Genomic DNA, 25,866 nt, shown 5'->3' with positions numbered 1-25,866 from the left:
TGCAGAGAACATTCGGTATGAGGGCACGGAAATTCAGCTATATCAAGACCTATCACCCACAACTCTAGCTAAACGCAGACAACTAAAACCCCTCCTTGAGAGCCTCAGAGCTAAAAACATAAGATACGCCTGGCTCTTCCCGTTTGGTATTGGCATCACCCATAAAGGGAAAAAAATTAATATCAGGACCCCTGAAGAACTCCAAGGATGTTGGCAACACCTCGGTCTCGACCCGATTGAATTGCCAAATTGGATGCCTCTTCCTGAGTTCCCGAACCTACCTCACCTACCCGCGCCAGAAACCTGGCATACAGCCAATTACGCCAAATCTCCTAGGAGTAAACAAAAGAAGAAACCTAGAGATGAAAACACGCCTGGAGACACGTGAGATGATACATAGAAATCCAGGAAATCCTTAAAAGATTTTGAGATATCCAAATCATCTCTAACAGATGGATCTGTCAACCTCTTGAAAAAGAACTGTTATCGTCCATGTTTGCCCCCGGTTCAATTATTCTCCCCAAGTTTCTGACGAAAAGAACTTACCAAAGATTAATGGACTACCCCATGAAGAAGAAGGAGCCTGCCTGTGCCCCTCCGATCAGGCAGTTCGCAAACTACATAAGCCTGAAGTTCTGAGTATTCACTCAGGCTTTAAATTGTCTTTCTTGTATACCCCACCTCACGCATACAGCGGAGCTCCCGAGTGTGTCACCCGGAGGGCCCTCCTGTATCGGGATCTCTAACAATAGAACGCAGCTAAGATCGTTCTCGTGAGAGCGAGCTTGGCAAACAGCGGCCTCAAAAGGCCAATTACTTAAATACCCTTTCCCTCTACCCCCCCAAATCACCTCTCCCACCCGTACTATCCCTAGCCTTACCCTAGTACCCTATCCCTCAACCCCATCCACATATCCTCCTGATCGCTGGCCCGATCTTGAGTAACCAGGACTGATTACATATTTCTAATAATTGTATTGTTCTCCTCAGAGCACTCCGCCTCTACTGTGTTCTCTCCTAGCCCAGAAGTCGAGCGAGCAGAAAATCTAGACACCTCTAAAGAACAGAAAAATGGAAGCAATAAGAATTACATCTTTCAACATCCGGGGTCTTACTACGCCTCAAAAAAGGTACAGTATCTTCCAACTCCAACTCCAAAAAATACAAAACCAAGATATTATTACTCCAAGAAACGCATTTTAAATTAAAAAAGGAAGACTGTTCACCCAGGGTTACCACAACTCACACCCAGCCTCTGCCTCCAAGGGGGTCTCTATCATGTTCCATAAATCCATAGACTTTAGCCTTAAATCCAAATATTCAGACGAGTTGGGAAGGGTGCTTTTCCTAAAAGGTACTATTAACAACGCCAAATTAACGATAGCAAACCTCTACACTCCGAACTCGGACCAGGTAAACTGGCTTGTGGTGAAGCTTGACATCCTGAAGGAGTTTGCGGAAGGACCCATTATCCTGGGGGATGACTTAAACATAACATTGAACCCCTTGCTCGATTCCTCAACGGGGAAAACAGGGATCCCTCAGAAACAAATAAAAAAATTTAATACAACACTCCAGGGGATGGGAGTTGAGGACACATGGCGAACCAAAAACCCCACAACAAAAGACTATACTCACTTCTGCCCCGTCCACTCCTCATTTCAGAGGATAGACTATATCTTAGTATCCCAGAATATGCTTACGAATCTTGAAAGAACAAAAATCGAAGCCTCAACCATCTCTAACCATGCCCCCATACACGCAGATATTAAACTTAAAGCAGATGGACCCAGAGAATAGATATAGAGACTCAATACCTCATTGCTTGACTCAGAAACAGATAGGAAACCCCTAACCAAAATGATCGCGGAATATTTTCAATTAAATAACACGGGAGACCTAAAGATTAGAGATGAGCGAACACCAAAATGCTCGGGTGCTCGTTACTCAAGACAAAATTTTCGCGATGCTCGAGGGTTCGTTTCGAGTAACGAACCCCATTGAAGTCAATGGGCAACTCGAGCATTTTTGTATATCGCCGATGCTCGCTAAGGTTTTCATTTGTGAAAATCTGGGCAATTCAAGAAAGTGATGGGAACGACACACGGAGAGGGAAGGCGAGGGGCTACATGTTGGGCTGCATCTCAAGTTCCCAGGTCCAACTATTAAGCCACAATAGCGGCAAGATTGCCCCCCCCTCCCAACAATTTTTACTTCTGAAAAACCCTCATTAGCAATGCATACCTTAGCTAAGCACCACACTACCTCCAACAAAGCACAATCACTGCCTGCATGACACTCTGCTGCCACTTCTCCTGGGTTACATGCTGCCCAACCCCCCCCCCCCCCCCCCCGCACGACCCAGTGTCCACAGCGCACACAAAAGTGTCCCAGGTGAAGGCAGGTGAAGCCCATTAATCGCTTTGGTTAATGTGGCTTAATTTGTAACTAGGCCTGGAGGCAGCCCAGTTAAAATAAAAATTGGTTCAGGTGCAAGTTTCAACGCTTTAATGAGAATTGAAACGTATAAACATTGTTTACAAAAGTAATATGACTGAGCCTTGTGGGCCTAAGAAAAATTGCCCATTCGGCGTGATTACGTGAGGTTTCAGGAGGGGGAGCAGGAGGAGGAGGATGAATATAATACACAGATTGATGAAGCTAAAAGGTCCCCGTTTTTGATGGTGATAGAGAACGATGCTTCCATCCGCGGGTGCAGCCTACTTATTGTTTAGGTATCGCTGCTGTCCGCTGGTGGAGAAGAGAAGTCTGGGGAAATCCAGGCTTTGTTCATCTTTATGAGTGTAAGCCTGTCGGCACTGTCGGTTGACAGGCTGGTACGCTTATCCGTGATGATTCCCCCAGCCGCACTAAACACCCTCTCTGACAAGACGCTAGCCGCAGGACAAGCAAGCACCTCCAGGGCATACAGCGCGAGTTTAGGCCACGTGTCCAGCTTCGACACCTAGTAGTTGTAGGGGGCAGAGGCGTCACCGAGGACGGTCGTGCGATCGGCTACGTACTCCCTCACCATCCTTTTACAGTGCTCCCACCGACTCAGCCTTGACTGGGGAGCGGTGACACAGTCTTGCTGGGGAGCCATAAAGCTGGCAAAGGCCTTAGAGAGTGTTCCCCTGCCTGTGCTGTACATGCTGCCTGATCTCCACGCCTCCTCTGCTACCTGGCCCTCGGAACTGCACCTTCTGCCACTAGCGCTGTCGGATGGGAATTTTACCATCAGTTTGTCCACCAGGGTCCTGTGATATAGCATCACTCTCGAACCCCTTTCCTCTTCCGGTATGAGAGTGGAAAGGTTCTCCTTATACCGTGGGTCGAGCAGTGTGTACACCCAGTAATCCGTAGTGGCCAGAATGCGTGTAACGCGAGGGTCACGAGAAAGGCATCCTAACATGAAGTCAGCCATGTGTGCCAGGGTACCTGTACGCAACACATGGCTGTCCTCACTAGGAAGATCACTTTCAGGATCCTCCTCCTCCTCCTCAGGCCATACACTCTGAAAGGATGACAGGCAAGCAGCATGGGTACGCTCAGCAGTGGGCCAAGCTGTCTCTCCCCCTCCTCCTCCTCCTCCTCCTCCTTAACGTGCTGAGATATAGACATGAGGGTGCTCTGACTATCCAGTGACATACTGTCTTACCCCGCCTCCGTTTCAGAGCGCAAAGCGTCTGCCTTTATGCTTTGCAGGGAACTTCTCAAGAGGCATAGCAGAGGAATGGTGACGCTAATGATTGCAGCATCACTGCTCACCACCTGGGTAGACTCCTCAAACTTTCCAAGGACCTGGCAGATGTCTGCCAACCAGGCCCACTCTTCTGTAAAGAATTGAGGAGGCTGACTCCTACTACGCCGCACATGTTGGAGTTGGTATTCCCATATAGCTCTACGCTGCTCATAGAGCCTGGCAAACATGTGGAGCGTAGAGTTCCACCCTGTGGGCACGTCGCACAGCAGTCGGTGCACTGGCAGATTAAACCAATGTTGCAGGGTGCGCAGGGTGGCAGCGTCCGTGTTGGACTTGCGGAAATGTGCGCTGAGCCGGCGCACCTTTCCGAGCAGGTCTGACAAGCGTGGGTAGCTTTTCAGAAAGCACTGAACCACCAAATTAAAGACGTGGGCCAGGCATGGCACGTGCGTGAGGCTGCCGAGCTGCAGAGCCGTCACAGGTTACGGCCGTTGTCACACACGACCATGCCCGGTCGGAGGCTCAGCGGCGAAAGCCAGCGGTCGGTCTACTCTGTCAGATGCTGCAGCAGTTCGTGGGCCGTGTGCCTCTTCTCTCCTAAGCTGAGTAGTTTCAGCACGGCCTGCTGACGCTTGGCCACCGCTGTGCTGCCACACTGCGCGACACAGACTGCTGGCGACGTGCTGCTGCTGACACATCTTGATTGCGAGACAGAGGTTGCGTAGGAGGAGGAGGGTGGTTTGGTGGAGGAAGCATACACCGCCGCAGATACCAGCACCGAGCTGGGGCCCGCAATTCTGGGGGTGAGTAGGACGTGAGCGGTCCCAGGCTCTGATTCGGTCCCAGCCTCCACTAAATTCACCCAATGTGCCGTCAGGGAGATATAGTGGCCCTGCCCGCCTGTGCTTGTCCACGTGTCCGTTGTTAAGTGGACCTTGGCAGTAACCGCGTTGGTGAGGGCGCGTACAATGTTGAAAGCCTCCGTTTCCACAGGCCTATACGGCAGCATCTCCAGGCTGATCAATTTGGCTATGTGCACATTTAACGCTTGAGCGTGCGGGTGCGTGGCGGCGTACTTGCGCTTGCGCTCAAACACTTGCGCTAGCAACGGCTGGACGGTGCGCTGAGAGACATTGGTGGATGGGGCCGAGGACAGCGGAGGTGAGGGTGTGGGTGCAGGCCGAGAGACGGTCGTGCCTGTGTCCTGAGAGGGGGGTTGGATCTCAGTGGCTGGTTGGGGCACAGGGGGAGAGGCAGTGGTGCAAACCGGAGGCGGTGAACGGCCTTCGTCCCACCTTGTGGGGTGCTTGGCCATCATATGTCTGCACATGGTGGTGGTGGTGAGTCTGGTGGTGGTGGCTCCACGGCTGATTTTGGCGCGACAAACCTTGCACACCACAGTTCGTCGGTTGTCTGCACTCTCAGTGAAAAACTGCCAGACCTTTGAGCACCTTGGCCTCTGCAGGGTGGCATGGCACGAGGGGGCACTTTGGGAAACAGTTGGTGGATTATTCTGTCTGGCCCTGCCTCTACCCCTGGCCACCGCACTGCCTCTTCCAACCTGCCCTGCTGCTGCACTTGCCTCCCCCACTGAAGACCTGTCCTCAGTAGGCTTAGCAAACCAGGTGTGGTCAGTCACCTCATCGTCCTGCTGCTCTTCCTCCGAATCCTCTGTGCGCTCCTCCCTCGGACTTACTGCAATTACTACTACCTGAGTGATAGACAACTATGTCTCATCGTCGTCGTTCTCCTCACCCACTGAAAGCTCTTGAGACAGTTGCCGGAAGTCCCCAGCCTCATCCCCCGGACCCCGGGAACTTTCAAAAGGTTGGGCATCGGTCACGACAAACTCCTCCGGTGGGATAGGAACCATTGCTGCCCATTCTGGGCAGGGGCCCAAGAACAGTTCCTGGGAGTCTGCCTGCTCCTCAGAATGTGTCATTGTAATGGAGTGAGGAGGCTGGAAGAAAGGAGGAGCAGCAGCCAGAGGATTCAGAGTTGCAGCAGTGGATGGCGTAGAACTCTGGGTGGTCGATAGATTGCTGGATGCACTTTCTGCCATCCACGACAGGACCTACTCACAATGCTCATTTTCTAATAAAGGTCTACCGCGTGGACCCATTAGCTGTGAGATGAATCTGGGGACACCAGAAACGTGCCTCTCTCCTAATCCCGCAGCAGTCGGCTGATATACACCTGGATCAGGAGCTCGGCCTGTGCCCACACCCTGACTTGGGCCTCCGCGTCCTCGCCCGCGTCCACGTCCTCTAGGCCTACCCCTCAGCATGGTGTATTACCAGTAGTGCAGAAACAGAACGCTGTAATTAATTGTGCCGCTTATTGGCCTGTGGTTGGAGGCTGACTTCGCTTACGGAACGCACAGCAGAGCCAGGAAAGAATTTTGCGCACGCCTGTAGTGAGACGTAGGTGCGTATGACTGAGCTAGTGGAATTCACAGCGCAGAAGCAGTCAAGTGGCCAGACACCACTAGTAGGCCTTAAGTATTTTGCTTCTATTTTTTTAAAGGCTGAGCTGAGACAGCAGACAGATACTGTAGGCAGCGTATATATGTATACTGTTTCCCTGTGGCGCTATGACGGCGGTGATGTAACGGGCAACGCAGAGCCAGGAAACAATTTTGCGCAAGCCTGCTGTAACACTTAGCTGCGTATTAATTAGGACTACTACCCCCAGCAGACACGCAGTACATTGAAGACGGTCACAGGCAGCCCAAATATAGTATTTTTCCCAAATTTGTTTGAAAAAGCCCACTGCCTACATAGACAGTATATCTGTTTCACCTTTCCCACTGTCCCTGCCTCACCAGTACTGGCCCTATACTATGTAAAATTACTGCAGACTGTTTCCCTCTGGACGGGATGACGGCGGTGATGTAACGGGCAACGCAGAGCCAGGAAACAATTTTGCGCACGCCTGTAGTGAGACGTAGGTGCGTATGACTGAGCTAGTGGAATTCACAGCGCAGAAGCAGTCAAGTGGCCAAACGCCAGTAGTAGGCCTTAAGTATTTTGCTTCTATTTTTTGAAAGGCTGAGCTGAGACAGCAGACAGATACTGTAGGCAGCGTATATATGTATACTGTTTCCCTGTGGGCGGGATGACGGCGGTGATGTAATGGGCAACGCAGAGCCAGGAAACAATTTTGCGCAAGCCTGCTGTAACACTTAGCTGCGTATTAATTAGGACTACTACCCCCAGCAGACACGCAGTACACGGAGGACGGTCACAGGCAGCCCAAATAGATTTTTTTCCCAAATTTGTTTGAAAAAGCCCACTGCCTATATAGACAGTATATCTCTTTCACCTTTCCCACTGTCCCTGCCTCACCAGTACTGGCCCTATACTATGTACAATGACTGCAGACTGAGGACGCAATGCTCTGCACGCCCGATATACGAAAAAAAAAAAAGTGCAACACTGCTAAAAGCAGCCTCAACAGTACTGCACACGGTCAGATGTGGCCCTAAGAAGGACCGTTGGGGTTCTTCAAGCCTAAGATAACTCCTAACGCTCTCCCTATAGCAGCAGCATCAGCAGCACTTTCCCTGATCTCTGTGAGAATGCATCTGTGGCGAGCCGTGGGCGGGGCAGATTTATATACTCGGGTGACACCTGATCTCCCCAGCCACTCACTGCAGGGGGGTGGTATAGGGCTGGAACATCACAGGAGGAAGTTGTAATGCCTTCCCTGTCTTTCTATTGGCCAGAAAAGCGCGCTAACGTCTCAGAGATGAAAGTGAAAGTAACTCGAACATCGCGTGGTGCTCGTTACGAGTAACGAGCATCTCGAACACCCTAATACTCGAACGAGCCTCAAGCTCGGATGAGTACGTTCGCTCATCTCTACTAAAGATCCCAACAATATGGGAAGCACATAAAGCGTATGTCAGGGGTCTGCTGATATCTATAGGATCAAGAGTCAAAAAACAGGAACAGGCTGAGATAGACAATCTATTGATAAAAATAGCGAAACTTGAACAAAAGACAAAACTCTCGCAAATCTTGGACAATCTAGAAAACCTAGAGAAACTGAGATGAGAGCTCAAACACCTACTAGAAACCAGACATAGCAAAAAGCTTATATACTTTAAACACACGGCCTACGCCCATGGCAATAGAGGGAGTAAACTCCTATCTTCCCTAATCAAAAGAGCAAAAACTAAAAACTCTATCACCGCAATTAAAAACCACACAGACAAAATAGTCCACACTTCCCAGGAAATAGCAGAGAGCTTCCAATGCTTTTACGCAAGCTTATACGACCTAGAAGGACAAAATCCCAGTGACGAACAGAGTAGCAAGGAAGAACAGATAAAACAATTCTTAGATTCCATAAAGCTACCATCACTAGATGCAAACGAAGCAAATTCCCTGCTAAGTCCAGTATCATTACAAGAAGTTGAGGACATAATAACACAATGCCCCGAGGGGAAGAGTCCGAGACCGGATGGCCTCCCCCTCAGGTATTATAACACCTTCAAAGAGATACTCGCCCCAAAACTCAAAGATCTCTTCAATGCACTCCTGTCGGGAAATCCATTGACTAAACAAGTGCAAGAAGCGCATATTATGCTTATTCATAAGGAAAATAAGGACCCACAATTGTGCAGCAGTTATCTTTAATAAACATGGATATAAAATTCTGGGCTAAACTACTAGCAAAAAGGCTGGAGGATTTGATTCCATCATTGATAAATAGAGAACAAACGGGCTTCGTTAGGGGCAGAGAGGGGCGGGAGAACTGCTACAGATTAATACATGCAATTAACTACGCCCAATCCCACAGAATACCGATGGTTTTAATGAGTACAGACGCCAAAAAGGCGTTCGATAGGGTGAACTGGAGATACATGAAAAAGGTCCTGTCTCGCTTCAACATTCCCCCGGAATTTATCTCCGCTATCTTTTCCCTTTACCAGGAATCTTACGCCAGACTCAAGGTTAATAATTTGCTTTCCCCTCCGTTCGACATTAGAAACGGAACCCGTCAGGGTTGCCCATTATCCCCGACCCTTTTCATACTCTCTATGGAACCACTCCTACAGAGTGTTAGAATGAACCCAAACATAAGGGGCCTCGAGGTGGGAACTAGGGTTCTAAACACAGCAGCATTCACAGATGACGTCATGTTCGTCTTAACCGAACCTGAGACGAGCATCCCAAACCTGACGTCACTACTAATTGTCTTCGGATCTGTCTCTAATTTCAAAATTAACTTCCCCAAGTCCACCATATTAAACATTTCATTAGCACCAACAAGATTCAACTCTCTCAGCTCCGGTTCACCCTTCGAATGGTCAAACGCTTCGGTAGATTACCTTGGTATCACGATCACAAAAAAAAACTGAAGACCTCTATAAATACAACTTCATACCACTCTTATCACAGGTCAAACAACTACTACACACATATGACTTACAGTTTATTTCCTGGTTCGGCAGGAAAAACGTCATAAACTCATGTACTGCCAAAAATCCTATAGAAGCTCAGACTGAGGCCAATAGCCCTCCCCCAGGCCTTCTCCAAAAGCTTACGCTCAGCTTTCACTGGATACGCATGGAGGCAGAGAAGACCGCGCCTGGCATACAGCTTCATGATTAAAAGGAAGGAAGAGGGAGGAATAGGGTTGCCGTGTGTTCAAGACTTTTACCGGGCGGTACAGCTAAACTACTGGCTAGAACTCAATTCCCCCACCAAAGACGAAATACTCCACCTATTGGCGGTGGGCTCACATGGTGACACCTTATCGGAGGATCTATGCTTTCCCCAAAAAAACTAAATACAGGAAAAAAGAATTTAACCCATTGATATGAGGACCATGTGAGGTGTGGGATAACCTTAAAAAATCTCTGGCCCCAGATCCCTCCCCTCTCTGCCCCTTGAACACTATCAACAATCTCCTGGGAAGACCCATTGATAGTCAGACGAGAAATTTTTGGAGGACCCTGGCCCCTCTGAAAATAAAGGACCTACAAACACAAACCCACAAAAACACTAATGACATAGTAGCAACTCTGATGCCTGGGTCAACAGCGTCCTTCCTACAAAAAGCACACATACTTGGCGCAATAGAGGGATTCAAAGAAAAATATAGATCTACTCGCCCAGAAACCCCTTTCAAAAAACTGATTAACCAAGACCCCCCAAAAAATAAAACAAAAATAATTGCCCACCTCCGCAAAAGAGTCATCTCACCCCCTGAGTTTTATAAACCAACCTTCCTTGGTTCTTGGGAAAGAGAGTTAAATATATATCTCTCCTGTTCGGATGTCAAGCTGATTCTACAAACCGCCTTTGGCCTGTCACCATCTATACTACTACAGGAAAGCCATTACAAACTCCTCGTCAGGTGGTATAAAACCCCACAATGGCTACATGCGTATAAACTCGCGCCACATGAAAGATGCTGGAGATGTAACATTGGAATAGGATCCTTTAAGCACATATGGTGGGAATGTACAGTAATAGCCTTCTGGAAAGAGGTAGAGAAAACGCTACAGAAATTTAAACCAGGGTTTATCCTCTCAGAGGAAATGATATTCCTTTGGAAACCCTCTCCCCACTTCCACCCACTAAAAGACAAATTAATCGCATTTCTAATTGATGTGGCAAAAGCCCTCATACCAACTCTCTGGCTACAAAAATCTTCCCCCACCCTGACCCAGTGGAAATTAAAAGTGGACTCTCTCTGCATTATGGAAGAACTTTCCAGCTGGAACAAAGGAACACATGATAGCTTCTTAAAGATATGGTGCCCTTGGAGACAGATAAATTAAGATGAGGATGAAACATAGAATATGAGGAATATAGGCCTCCAACAACAGGAAGCTGTACCACCCCCCCCCCCCCCCGGTAACGACTTAATAACCCAACCACGTAGAACCCCGGACGCTGGAACTTGAGTTCACAGAATGGCGACCGTTGCAACCCTTGACTGAACCAGGGCAACAAGCAACGTCTCAAAGAAGGAGAAAATAACCAGATGCAGTTTCGTCCGCGGGCTGGAGCGGATACAGTCGGAGGTCGGGAGGTAGGAGACAGGGAGCTTGCTCCCGACTTTTTTCTACCACCATCCTTCCCCCCTCACCCTCCTACCCCTCCCTCACTACCCCCCTTACCTTTCTTTCCTTAGACCCCCCCCCCCCCTCCCTCACTGTTTATATAGAACTGTTATAAAGTTTAAGATTCAAGTTCGTAGCCTCGGACTGTGCCTCATTTCACCAGAAAGTTACCAATGTGCTGGTGTCGGACTCCCACGACAAGCTGTCCACCTGACACAACTTAACAGATGTTCATACTCAGACAGCTGAAGCATTAGGCACCATCTAGCTCTGGGAGGCTGGAGAGGAAACAGTCCGAGAAATATGTTAATGTATGATAATGCATATAAATAACCGTTTTTATGCTTCTGATTACCTTGTAACTCTGAAAAACCAATAAAATTTGGATTTAAAAAAACAATAAAAAAATGGATGTCATCATATTGCAGTGGTCGTTCGAAAGCACCCACATACATATTGGCCAGACTTGGGGCAGATTTACTCCCCATAGCGGTCCCTTTTTTTTGGAGGAAATAATCACCATTGTATCTAAAATAATTATTCTTCAAGATAAAACTTATTGCATCTAATAAAAATGTTCTCTAATGACAAGGCATGAGGGGTCTTCTTTTAAAAATAACTCAACCGCCTCTAAACCTTTATTATGTGGGATGTTCATAAAGAGGGCCTTAACATCCACGGTGACCCAATAATACATAGTAGGAGAAGGACGCCAAAAAAAGAAGAAATGGTGGAAAATGATCCGTTACTTGACCCAGCATAGTGTGAAGTCTGGGACCATCACCATAGCAGCTAAGACGGAGAGTAGGAAGAGGCAGACATTGCAGGGCAGCACCTTGCCTACATAGAGTAGGATGTAAGCATCAGGTCTACAGCTAGGTCTGCTTACAGAACTTGTGCAGCCTGGGAATTCTTTTAAATTTCAGATGATGACAGAACAGTGGTTATCTCTAAGATAGTCAACCTCATCCTGATTCCTCTTCTGTTGCTATATCTGCCTCATCTTCCTTTCTATTCATGCACTAGCTTCTAAGCACAAAGAGGTTTTTTTCGTCTAGGCACAGTAAAAGGGCTACTTCAGACTTTGCCTCCAGCACTAACGACCAGGCTTCAGAGTCAGGAGCAGATGTGGTGCCGCCGCCACCACCATCAACTTCACTGACATTGACAACTATTCTATATTCCAGCATATCTCAGTTAGGCAGTCATGCTTTCATCCACCAGCTATGGAAGAATAAAAAAGTACCATCCCTGAGTGCAGAGCCTTAATGCAAGGATTGCACATCTACTTATACAATGTGATGATCTATGCTAACTTACAGTACCAGATGCTCAGCCACCATTTCTTTGTCCAAAAATCAGTCTCTGCCCTACTCCACCATGTATGTGAGTGATAACATTACTGTGGCATTGTGTAATGCTATCAGTGACAGGTACACCTGACCACGGACATGTGGTATAGCAAGCATGGCCAGGGGCATTACTTACTGTTAACAGCACACTTGGTCAATGTCTTGGAGATGGGGCTGAAAAGGATGGTTTTGGTTTCATGGCACATCCAAGACGTCTGGGACATTCATCCTTGTCTGTCTTATCCTCAGCCCCCTCATCTCTTCCTCCACCTCCTACTACCTGTCAGTAGCCTCTACATCAACACATATACGTATGTGACAAAAATACAGCCTCCATACAGCACTGCATGCAGAAAATGCCATCATGGTATGCTAAAACTCATTTGTTTAGGGAAGTGCAGGCAAACTGCCAAATAGATGTTGATGGTTCTGAATGCCCAAGCTGATGTGTGGTTGACTTTGGACAATCTGAAGCCATAAAAGGTCATTTGTGACAATGGAGCCAACTTGCTGGCAACCTTTCACCTTGCAAATCTTATACATGTACCTTTCCTGGAACTTGTTATGAACCTGGTAATCCAACACTTCCTAAATAATTTCCAGGTTTACATCCACTGCTGGAAAAGGAGAGGTAACTACACTCACAGTTTTGGCATTCTCACCCAGACACCTATCGCCTGGCGCCAGTGAACCAACAGTTCAGTCTAAACTGATGTTCATGCACAGTGGAATTTAACATTACATATGTTGCAGAGGATAAGCCGGCAGCAGAGAGTGATCATAGAGTAGCAGATAGTATATGCAATTAACAAATACTCTATGGAAGTTGGGCACTTGACACCTGTGGAGTGGCTACATAGCAAGGGCATGTGTGCCGTTTTAGCCTGCTTTGAGAAAGAGACCAAAATCTTCAGTTGTGATGACTCAATGATTAGTATGACTATACCTGTTGCTTACCAGTTGTGGCAAACCCCATAGTTGTCACAAGAGGAGGAAGAGGAGGCATGAATACCAATTGACCAACTGTCTGGCCAGTCCGCCATTACTCAACTATGCAAAGAGGGTGGCTTTTGGCAGAAATGGGGGGCATCTTCTCTGACATGTTTCTGTACCCCTGTATAAAAAAATATGGAGCAGGAAGAGCAGAAGGAATAAGAAAAGGAGGATTAGGAGGAGGGGGGATAATACAAAGTTCATTTCATCCATCATGTGCCCCAGCTATTCTCTGTAAATTGAGATATTTGTCAGTGAACACTCATAGGCCTAACCTATGAGGAATGTGGGCTATCACCTTTGTGGCACTTGAGTGTTTTTATGCTACAGTGCTTGCAGAAAGACTGTTGCATAGCCAACATCAAAACATTAGATCATTACTGGGAGAACCACCCTCCTTGTTTCATGCTACTATGTGTTACGGTATCCTACCCGATGATACGCCAGCCTGGGTTTCCCTAGAACTTACCCGCAACCCCTGTCCCTGCCTACTTGCCTCCGCTCCTGGCTAACCCCAGGCGGGCAACAGGGCGGCGGTCCCTACACTCGCTAGGGACCAAGGAGGGCCGCTGGCGTACCAAGATGGAACAGGGTAGAATACCGACAGGATGGGCAGGTGAGTAAACCAACAGGAAATAGCAGCAGATCGAGGCAGATCGAGGCAGAATCTGATAACAGGGACTGATGCATAGAGCTGCACTCATAGACACCCACGCACAAGCCGCCGCCCTGACCCACGAGCGCGCGCACCGCGCCGACCTGCCACAAGCGGCCCCGGGAGCCGCCGCATGGTAACACTATGCTAAAATGACAAATCTCATTCCAGTAGTGGAAAGGGGACCTCAAAATGCAGCAATGTCAAGACAGACTGTTAAGCAACTTGAGCAGAGCATTTCCATATGGCAGGGGAGATGCGTTTGCTATGGATGGTAGCTCTGTGGCTCATGGCGGATGTGCAGCAAACTGCTTCAGCAGCAGTAACACCACCAGTGGCAAGAGAAGTTTGACAGAGGTGTGGCATACTTTTTTTTAGCTCATCACAACTTACAATAATAGTATAGGTTAGGACTCATGGTAACAGGCAGCACATATCCCTGATGGTCCATGATTATGTCAACTCCCGTGTGGATGTACTAAGACATGACGTTGATTCCTTAGATGTCTGGGTGTCTGAGCTGAAGGTGTGATTGTAACTTACCCAACATGCTTTAGAGGTAATTGCCTGCCCTGCTGTGTTCTATCAAAAAGGATATTCAGTAGAGATGAGCGAGCACCCAAATGCTTGGGTGCTCATTGCTCGAGTCGAGCTTTTTGTAATGCCCGTGAGCTCGTTTCGAGTAACAAACCCCATTGAAGTCAATGGGAGACTCAAGCATTTTTCAAGGTGACCCATGCTCCGCATAGGGGAGGTTGTGTAAATCACCTGAAAACATCAGAAAGTGATGGAAACACCATAGAAACGAATAGGGAAGGGCAGGGGCAGCATGCGTGGATGCATCTGAGGCTCCCATGTCGCACTATTAAGCCAAATTGTGGGCAAGAGCCTGGTGGTCACCCCCCTAACAATTTACTTGGGCCAGACCATAAGCAGCAAGGCACACACGCTGTCACATCTTAGCTAAGCACCACAATAGGTACAACCAAGGCCAATCACTACCTGTGAGTGCCACATCTGCCTCTTCTCCTGTGTTACATGCTGGCATTGCTGTCCAATCCCACCCCAGGATGCAGGGACGAGCCTGCGTCCACAGCGTACTCAAATTTTTCCCAGCGCAGCGTTCAGCTGTCCTCATGCCACACGGTCGCTTGATAGCAACACCACCCTCATGTCTACTTATAAGTGCGTACTGGCTGAAGAGGAACAGGAGACATACACTACAGAGGGTTGGCAGGGCCTGGCAGTGACCCTCTGTGAAATTGCAGGCGATAGCCCACAATGCTGATGAGAATTGCTGATAAATTAATGTACGATCATAATTCCAATCCCATGCCACCTCCGTCACAAAATTGTCAGGAGCCACAAACATGGGCATAAAGGAGACTCAGATGCCAGTACTTCTACACATCTCCACATTTCAGCAATGCATTCCAAAACCAAAGATTGGTTTGAAGCAGGAGGTGTCGCAAAAGTAGCCACAAAAGGTCTACAGTGAACCTGTAAAAGTCTCATTAAATCGAAAAAGCAATACGCCTTTAGATGGCCTTCCTCCAACATTAAATACCCAGGCATTATATTAACTGCTAACCCCACCCAACTATACGACGCCAACTACACCCCGCTGATTAAAAAGGTGAAGAAACAGCTCACGCATCTTAACCTACCACTGATTTCATGGCTGGGTAGGAAGAACATCATATCTACATATGTACTCCCACCCATCATGTATATACTACGCTCGGTCCTAATTGAAGTCCCCAGCTTTTCTTTTCACAAATGCACAAACTGTTCAGAGGTTACATATGGGATGGGCATAAATCGCGGTTAGCATTTTCTTTCCTCATTCAAAAACGCCCTCAGGGAGGCACTGGCCTTCCGAACCTCCAGCTTTATTACAAAGCGATTCACATTGGCAGATGGATCTCCCTAATAGACAATGAAACATCCTCTCCCACACTCGGCATGGAAAGATCGATGTTAGGCAAAGACAACCAGGTCCTGCTCTGGGTTAACGGACCTCCTCTCGGCAAACAAACGTATTTCAGCCCTATCACGAAGTGCACAATTAAAGTACTTAGATCAATTCGCCTAGGGGCAGCAGGAGAAAGGTCCCTTCCCCAATGGCCCCAGCCTCCTTGATACCAGCCATCTTAGAGAACAGACCACTTAGAGTTGAGGGGGTCTGGGAAAAATTTAAAGACCTCAAAGGCCCCAAACTAACAAACCAGATGGAATTAGATTTCTATTTCCCACATCTCTCTCTAAATTTCTTGAACAGAGCCAGTCTTTATCACTCTCTGAGGCGATTTCAGTCAACTAATCTTAGCAACCTGAGAGATCCTCTCTGGTTTGAGGCATACATCTCCCTCCCCTCTCGCATGAAGAAGTTGGTCAGACAACTTTACAAGGGCCTCCTTTTAGAGACCGCCCCTGAGAGGGCCTGTTTTCTCAGGGAATGGGAGAGAGAGCTGGGACTTAACCTTAGCAGAGAGGAGACCCTCAAAGTCTTGAAAAACTCTCATGGTTTCTCTAGATGCGTACGTATTCAAGAAAACTCCTACAAGATTTTGACCAGGTGGTATAGCACCCCTGTCACAACTTCTAAAGCGACTCCTGCTTCATCAGACGTCTGCTGGAGATGTGAGGAAGAAAGGGGAACCGCCCTAAGCATATGGTGGCATTGCTCAAAGATTAAACCTTTTTGACTATCAGTCACCAACCTCATTAACAAAATCTGCCACACCTCATACTCCTTTAGACCGGAGGAGTTCTTGTTCTGGCTACCCACAAGCCATTTCAAACCCTCTAACAAAAGCTTGCCGACAATCCTCCTGGCAGCAGCCAAACTAATGATCCCACTTTTTTGGAGAGAGAAAGATATCCTGCAAATCCCCCAATGGATAGAAAGGGTCTCACAAATGTTTCGCTCTGAAGAGATCCTGGCCTGGGTGTCTGGCTCAAGAGATGACTTCACGGCCCTCTGGACACGCTGGATACATTTTCAGGGAAGCAAAAACAATCTAGGTATCTAACGAACTAATTTGCCATAAACTAGTCTCAATGATCTGCCTAATCCTTCCTGCTCGTTAATAAGAACGTACCTTGCTGTATGTTTTCTTACCTATCCTCCCCTACTCCCATCCCCCTTTCACTCCCCCAACTCCCCCCCCCTTCCCCGCCCTTCTTTCCAATGTAAGCCAGATCTGCGCTTCTCCTTTTATGTGTGTAATATTTATAATGTTTTGTTATTTGATACATATATTACACGCTGGCCCTGCGAGGCCTGAATGCACCTAATTTTCTCTGGCTTTGCTTTTCTTTCAATAAAAAGAAATTGTTTTTTAAAAAAAGTCTCAATAAATCAGTTACGCTTCCTGTGAAAGCTACAATCCAGTATCTTGGATAACTGTTGTAAAACGAGAGCTAATACATGGCGACCAGCGCTGCCCCCCAGGGATGCGTGCGTTTATCAGACCCAAACTAAACCAGCTGTTTACCACTCAGGGTATTTTACGTCCACTTAAATCCAAAAATAGACAGTGTACAATGATATCTGGCTTACTATACAGTGCTGATCAGAATTCCAATGCCCATGCCACCTCCATCACAAAATTGTCAGGAGCCACAAATGTGGCCATAAAGGGGACCCAGATGCTAGTACTTCTAACCATCTGCACAATTCAACAACACATTCTAAAACAAAAGATTTGTTTTAAGCAGGAGGTGTCACAAATGTTGCCTCCACAGGTATACAGGGGAACTGTCAATGTCTCATGAAATCAGTTACGCTTCCTTTGATCGCTACAAGGACAGTGGGACACATGAAAAAATTTGAGTGGCCAAAGCAGGACAATTCATTGTGTCTCGGTGTCAGATAGCTGGACACTGCACTGGAATACATTTGTGCACTCTGTGGGCGTAGGATGCAGGAACGAGCACATTTGCTGAACTGTAGTAGTGAACCTCTTCAAAATTGGTGGCAAGAACCTGGAGGCCGCCCTCCAAAAAAATAGTTTTGACAGAGGCTGGAGGCAGCCCTGGTAAAAAAAAATGTTTTTAAGGAGCCTATGGGGCCCTCTGAAGAATTGGCTGTTCAGCATGCTGACATGCTGGTTTAGGAGGAGGAGGAAGATCAGAGAAGGATAGACCAAGCTACTTCTATCAATGGGACACACACTTGGGCCTATTATGTAGATGCTTTCAGCAAAAAACAAATGAAAGAATGAAAAATTAAAGACGTTTTGTTAGTTGCTATATAGTCTGTGTACACCAGTAGCAGTATACTGCATAGAAGAGGTAACGATATGCAGTTTACAGCCGGGAGGCTTGTGAATGCTGTGTGCGCACTAATAGTCCCAGGCAGCCAAACTGATGATGCACACAATGAGAGGAATTGTAGTCCTAGAAAGGACTGTTGGGTTCCAATAATTCCAATCCCATATCACCCCCATCACAAAATTTAATGAGCCCCAAACATGGACATAAAGGGGACTCATGTGTTTGCTAAGAGTATAGGCGAACCTCGGAAAAAATTTGTGTACCAAGAGTATAGGTGTACCCCTGAAAAATTTGTTTACCCAGAGTGCAGGTGAAACCCAGAAACATTTTTTTAACTTACAGCTCGTACTTGCTTAACTTGCTAAGAGAACCTGGAGGCCGCCCTCCGAAAAAATTTGTTTTTACAGAGCGTTTGGCCCTCTGAAGAATTGGCTGTTCAGCGTGCTGAACATGACAATGCTGGTTTAGGAGGAGGAGGAAGATCAGAGAAGGATAGACCAAGCTACTTCTCCCCTTTTTTGTGGTGATAGAGGGTGCATGGTTCTCCAGTTCCAGCTTAAAGATACTTTATGTTAAGCTGCATTCCACTGGTGGAGAAGAGAAGTCAGAGGAAATCCAGGCTTTGTTCATCTTAACGAGTATAAGCCTGTCAGCACTGTCAGTTGACAGGCGGGTACACTTATCCGTGATGATCCCCCCAGCAGCACTAAACACCCTCTCTGATAAGACACTAGCGGTAAGGTAGGCCAGCACCTCCAAGGTGTACAGCGCAAGTTTGTGCCACGTGTTCATCTTTGATACCCATGTTGTATGGAGCAGAGGGATCACGGAGGACATTGGTACAGTCGGCAATATACTCCCTCACCATCTTTTTACACTGTTCCCTCCTAGTCATCCTAGACTGGAGAGTGGTGACACAGTCTGGTTGGGGTGCCATAAAACAGGCAAAGGCCATGGAGAGTGTTCCCCTGCTTGCGCTGGACATACTGCCTGTTCCCAACGTCTCCCCTACTGGTTGGCCCCCTGAACTACATCCACTACCGCTAGCGTTGTCAGATGGGAACTTTAGTATCAGCTTTTCCACCAGGGCCTTGTGGTATTGCATCACTCTCGTACTCCTTTCCTCTTCGGGAAGGAGAGTGGAAAGGTTATCCTTATACTGTGGGTCGAGAAGGGTGAATCCGTGTTAGCCAAAATGCTTTTACGTGAGGGTCACGGGAAAGGCAGCTTAACATGAAGTCAGCCATGTGTGCCAGAGTCCCAGTACGCAACACATCACTTTCCTCACTAGGAGGGTGACTCTCCATCTCCTCCTTCTTCTCATCCTCCTCCTCCTCTTCAGCCCATACACACTGAACAGATGTGAAGGAAGTAGCATGAGTACCCTCTGCATGTGTGGGCAGCAGTCTCTTCCCCCTCCTCCTCCTCCTCCTTCAATACGCGCTGAGAAACAGACGTGAGGGTGGTCTGGCTATTAAGCGACGCATTGTTATCCCCTATCTCCTGTTCTATCCGCAAAGCATCCGCCTTAATTCTTAGCAGGCAAATCAGTGGGATGGTTACGCTGATATTGGCCGCATCACCACTCACCATTTGTTTAGACTCCTCAAAGTTTCCCAAGACCCGAAAGATGACCACTCCTCTGTGAAGAACTGTGGAGGCTGACTACCACTCCGATGCCCATGTTGCAGCTGACCAATGCCTGGTTGGAGGTTCATGGGTGAAAGCCACAGATCTGTCTGCTCTGTCAAACTTTGTAACAGCTCTTGGGCGGTGTGCCCATTGTCACCTAAGCTCAGGAGTTTCAGCATGGCCTGCTGACGCTTCCCCACGGAAGTGCTGCAGCACCTCGAGCTACCGACTGAAGGCAACGTGCTCACAGATGGTAATTGAGAGGTGGAGGAGGAGGAGGGGAGTATTTAGAGGAGGAGGTGGCATAATAAGCCGGAGAAGCCTTGACTGAGGTAGGACCCGCAATCCTTGGTGTGGGGAGCACGTGAGCATACCCAGGGTCAGACTCGGTCCCAGTCTCCACCAGGTTAACACAATGTGCCGTCAGGAAGATGTAGTGTCCCTGCCTGCCAGCTCTTGTTCACATGTCGGTGGTTAAGTGGACCTTCCCAGTAGCCGCATTGGTGAGGGCATGGTTTATATTCTGTAACACGTGCTGGTGTAGGACGGGGACGGCGTAGCGGGAAAAATAGTGGTGACTGGGGACCGAGTACCGAGGGACGGCCACCGCCATGAGGTTGTGGAAAGCCTCAATTTCTACCAGCCTATATGGCAGCATCTCCAGGCTCAGTAGTTTGGAAATATGCACGTTTAGCGATTGTGCATGCGGTTGGGTGGATGCATATTTCTGCTTGCGTTCCAATGCTTGGGTTATCAACAGCTGAACGCTGCGCTGGGACACATTGGTGGAGGCAGTGGAGGTCCGTGGAGTTGAAGGTGTGGGTGCAGGCCGGGAGACACTTATACCTGCATCCTGGGAGGGGGATTTCATCTCTGTGCCAGGATGTGAAACAGGGGAAGAGGCAGTGGTGTGACCCACAGGCGGTAAATGGCCTTCGTTCCACCTCGTGGGGTGCTTGGCCATCATATACCTGCGCATGCTGGTGGTAGTCAGGTCGGTAGTGGTTGGTCCCCTGCTGATCTTGGTGTGGCACTGGTTACACACCACTGTTCGTCGGTCGTCCACGCTATCAATAAAAAACCTCCAGACCTTTGAACACCTAGCCCTCTGCACGGAGGATTGCCGTGAGTAGGTGCTGTGGGGAACAGTTGGGGGATTATTTGCTGTGGCCCTGCTTCTCCCTCTGGCCACCCCACTGCCTCTTCCAACCTGTTCTGGTGCTGCACTTGCCTCCCCCTCTGAAGCCCTGTCTTCAGTAGGCTTAGCAACTTTAGCATGCTCGTTCATCTCAAATATTTAGCACACCTGGTGGTGTGAAAACGGACAGACAAATCTGCCTCACCTCAGACAATGTGGATCGCCTTACATTTATAAAAATGAACCAGGCATTTATGTGACTTGACTTCTTCACTTCCATGCCAGATTCCACTGATTAATTAGCTTACAACTTTTAAACACATATGATTAAGCTTAAATTTATATCAAAGACCATACTGTACTCTCAAGGTATTTTTACTGGTAATGGTGCTGGTGCTGCAGGCCTTCTTCTTTTGCCATTTTTCCTCCTCCTACTTCTGCCCAAATGAAAAATGTCAACATGGAAATATGAAGCTACAGCTCTCATGTTTCCCAAGGAACAAACAGTGCCTTAAGGGTGTTGTTGCTGCTGGTGATAGAATTATTATTGCTTTCCGTCTCCTGCTATTACCATTTTTGCTCCTTCCCCTCCTTATCCTAAAATGAAAATTTTCTAAAGTGCAAGAAACCGCTGTAGCTCTATAGTTTTCCTTGGAACAGGCACGTGCTTGGCTGCTTTGTTCACTACGCAGAATTTGTAATTTGCAAACTCTATGACATTGCTTTTAAAACAAGCAGCACACCTGCTATTACTGTTAGATATTACTATTAATTAATTAGATATTACTATTGGTCGCTGCTCTTAGGGATTCTCTCATGAAGACTGCTGTTATAAGAAGTTGGCTCCGGCTTCTCTAGTCCATGACCATCAGCTGGGATCTCTGGGAGCCACATCTGGGGATTCTGGTGAATTGACTCCCATGTGATGCAGAATCTACCAGATCCACCAGCTGCCCCTCCTCATTCTGGCTCATAGAGAGGGACCCCGAGGACTAGTCACCCCTCTAAGATGTGCATTGTGATTAATAGGCATATGGAGAGGGGACGTCATGGTGAGACAAGCGCTGTTATACTAGTATTTCCTTATATTCAGGGATTTTTATATTGTTTTCTGTTTATTTTCACAGCTCCAGTGAGACTTTATGGAGGAAACACTGAATGTGAAGGATTAGTGGAAGTGAGATATAAAGGAGAATGGAGGGCAGTGGCATATGACACTGGCAACAGAGAAAACATTGCTAATGTAGTTTGTAGAGAGCTGGGATGTAACACTACAAATGTACAACATCGTGTGACCACAGGGGAGATATTTGTGAATGATGGCAGGTGGATGACGTATATATGGTGTACAGGAGAAGAGATGTCCTTCTCACAGTGTAATTATGAGATATACAATGGTCTATTTCATTCTGGATTTCTGATGGAAGTGCTATGTTCAGGTAAGAGACGTTGCTTTTCTCTCCACACATCACACAGCGGACTGGATACAGTGATATACCTGACAACATGTACAATAACTGCACCGACAACTGCTGAGAGAATGACACTAAATATCAGCCAGCAGCAGCTTCATCCAAAGATGTTTTTTATCAGCCATCAGTCTCATCATGAAGGGTTATTATGCTGGTGTAATAGAGCCCTCTGTGTACATGTCTGTGTGGATGATGGGACTTATGGTTCTGGGTATTAGATATCTTGGAGCAGGTGAGATCTGCCAGTGGGAAGACTAGTACATGAGGACAGAGTTCAGCAGTACTGAGGATAGGTGGTGGTGAAGGACCTGTGATGATATAATCATGTGACCGGTACATGAGGACAGAGTTCAGCAGTACTGAGGATAAGTGGGTGTGATGGACCTGTGATGATATAATCATGTGACCAGTACATGAGGACAGAGCTCAGCAGTACTGAGGATAAGTGGGGTGATGGACCTGTGATGATATAATCATGTGACCTGAGCATTAGATCAGAGCTCAGCATCAGTGAGGTTAGGTGATCGTGAAAGAGCTGTGATGATATAATCATGTGACCTGTACATGAGTACAGAGCTCAGCAGTACTGAGGATAAGTGGGGTGATGGACCTGTGATGATATAATCATGTGACCTGAGCATTAGGACAGAGCTCAGCATCAGTGAGGTTAGGTGATCATGAAGGAGCTGTGATGATATAATCATGTGACCAGTACATGAGTACAGAGCTCAGGGGTACTGAAGATAAGTGGGGTGATGGAGCTGCCTTGCAGTCGTTGTCATTTGACACTACAGGGAGGAGCTTTGCATTATGTGAAGTTATGAAGTCTTCCCTACAAGATGTCAGCAGTTGTGTGAGAGAAGGCAGCCAGGAGAATGTTGGAACTTGTAGTTCTGTCCTTATGTTAGAGTATGGGGAGCTGCTTGTACAGAAATTCTATAACTTTGACAACATTTGAAACAACGGGACTAGTTGGTGGATTTTGAAGGCACAATGACTGCCGATCAGTATGTAGACAGAGTGATTCACCCTGTTGTCAATCCCTTCATGATAGTGTCTTCCAACAGGATAATGACCATCCGCTTAATGCAGAAATCACAAGACACGTCTTGAAAGATGTAACAACCTTGGATTAGCTTGCACGGAACCAAGATTTATCCCCAATAGAGACGCATCATGTCATACAGCCCCCGCCACATACTGTATTACAACTGACTGTACAAGTCCTGCAGGCATGGATAGACCCCAACAATATATCTGAACACTTATTGATTCAATGCCTGCGAGGATCCAAGAGTGTATAGGTGATCATGGTGGGCACCCTACTTACTGAAGCCTGTACCCAACAGGAATAAACTGTCTGATTAATTCCAATTTGCTACCATTTATTCTGGGTATGGCTCTGTCGATATCTGCCATGTTTTATGAAATTCTGCTGCATGTAACCAATGCCAGGACACAGAGGCGTAACTTGAAGCTCCTGGGCTCCAATGCAAAACCTGGAACGGGGCCCCCAGCTATAATGCTTTATTCATAGTACTGGGCTTCCTATATGTAGAAGAGAGGCCTTATGGGCCCCCTAAGGCTCCTGGGCCCGGGTGCAACCGCATCCCCTGCACCCTCTATAGTTACGCCCCTACCAGGACATGAGGAAGAGATTCATGTGAAAAAAACTGTTCTACATCTCACCACCAGAAGCAGGATTTTCAGCGCTGTAAACTGTATCATGTCAAACTGTGTGTAAAAGCATCACATGCACTGCTTGCCCCCTGCAGATTCCCCATAGACCTCTCAACAACATCTACATCAACTTCTGATTGTTGTTGGTTTTTTTTGTTTTGTTTTTTTAAATCCAAAGTTTTATTGAGTTTTAACAAAAACGTACATGTCAAATACAATCAGACAAGTCAGAGTTCTTGGATCCTTTAGTAAACAACCCACAGAAATTCACCACATACTGCAATGGATCCATTGCTATTCTTTATGCATAGGTGTGAATCTGACTCGGCGAACGGGTGGACAAACAATGACTAACGAGAAAGGGGGAGGTAGGGAAAGATGGGCAGGGAAGAGTGGGGGGTGGGGGAGGGGGGGTTTAAGTGCACTCTGTATGGGCATTTCCTCTCTATGTTAGGGGGAGCTCTCCCAATATACCTAAGACGAGGCTCCAGCCTCCGCTTCCTCTTCTCCGTGGGTCTGGGGGTTGAGCTCAGAGCGTATTTTACTCCATGGGCCCCAAATTTCCAGAAATTTCTCATGTGAGCCATTTGACCAGCTGGAGAGTTCCTCCAGATTGTAGGTCCGGTCCATCCTATCTCTCCATTGGGAGAAGAGAGGTGGAGACTTCTGCAGCCACAGGGGAGGAATAAGTGCCTTCGCCCCGTCGATTGCGTGCGCTAATAGTCTGTGCCTCAGAGGGCTTCCACAAGAACATTGCCTCAGGAGTCAGTGTAAAGTTGGGTAGGATTCTTTTTAACGAGTCAGCTATCTTTTGCCAGAAGGTCGACAAGAGTGGACAGGTCCACCATATATGGAGGTATGATCCTAGGCCATTTTCACATCTCCAGCATTTGTTGATGGACGTAAGCTTATGATCGGCCAGCCACTGCGGGGTCCTATACCAGCGGACTAGTAGTTTATAATGTGCTTCTTGATTAATTATGCACGAGGATAGTCCATGTGCAAGCTTTAGAATTAGTTGGGAGTCCGAGGAGGATAGAGTTATATTTAGCTCCTTCTCCCATGAGGAGAGGAACGCGGGCTTAAAAGATGAGGAAGGTGGGAAGCATAGTTTGCGAAGGTACGCTATTCTTCCAGCAGACGGACTGCCTGCCCCTACCGCCCTCTCAAATGCTGTGGGGGGTCTTGTAGATATGTGAGTTTTCTTGAAATCTTTGATGACACCCTCAATTTGAGCTCTTTGGAGGAAAGGCATTGGCTGGCCGGGCAGCAGGATCTCCACTATCTCCCTGGGGTTTAGATGAGTCAGAGATTGGAGCTCACCTAAGAGCTTGTTACTGAGTTTTTGCCAAAGTCTGGCGGAACAGGGGTCTGACGGGAAACCCATCAGTGTTGGGAGAGTGCATAGCGGAGCGATTGGGGAGGGAGACGGCGCCAACACCTCCGCTCGAGAATCCCATGCTTCAGTAGGTCCCCTCAGAAGCAGGCTGTAGCCCCTTTTCCTATATACAGCTTTTTTGGGGAACCATAAGGTCTCCAACAAAGTGGATCCATACATGGCTTTAATCATCCGAAACAGCAAGGGGTCCCCTGATGGCATGGACAATCTCGTCCAGTAGCTGATGTGAGACGCAATATAGAAGTCAGAGATGCTCGGCAGCCCCATTCCTCCCTCCTCCCTCCTCCCTCCTCCCTCCTCCTTGTCATAAGGCTGTAAGGCAGCCTGGAGCCCTTTTGTCTCCAAATATATTTGGCAAACATCTTGCGGAGTGTATTGAAAAAGTTAGTTGGTAGGTGGATCGGGAGGGACCGGATCTGGTATAGGATCAATGGGAGTATGTAGGATTTAATTATGTTTTTTCTCCCAAACCAGGAGATA

General features: G+C 47.6%; 1 protein-coding gene across 1 annotated transcript in view; it reads left to right on the top strand.

Annotated features, from left to right (window-relative positions):
• Positions 1-23,420, top strand: part of LOC136577425 (CD5 antigen-like) — a 216,215-nt gene extending 192,795 nt beyond the window's left edge. Inside the window, exons 4-5 of the mRNA XM_066577321.1 lie at positions 21,963-22,161; positions 23,375-23,420. Of these exons, the coding sequence (XP_066433418.1) occupies positions 21,963-22,161; positions 23,375-23,420 (245 nt within the window). The remainder of the gene's footprint in view (positions 1-21,962; positions 22,162-23,374) is intronic.
• The last annotated feature ends 2,446 nt before the right edge of the window (positions 23,421-25,866 follow it).

This window comes from Eleutherodactylus coqui, chromosome 8, assembly GCF_035609145.1.
Source record: "Eleutherodactylus coqui strain aEleCoq1 chromosome 8, aEleCoq1.hap1, whole genome shotgun sequence".
NCBI classification, from domain to species: Eukaryota; Metazoa; Chordata; class Amphibia; order Anura; family Eleutherodactylidae; genus Eleutherodactylus; species Eleutherodactylus coqui.
Note: the sequence above shows the minus strand (reverse complement) of the source record. Positions and strands in the feature narration are given on the sequence as shown.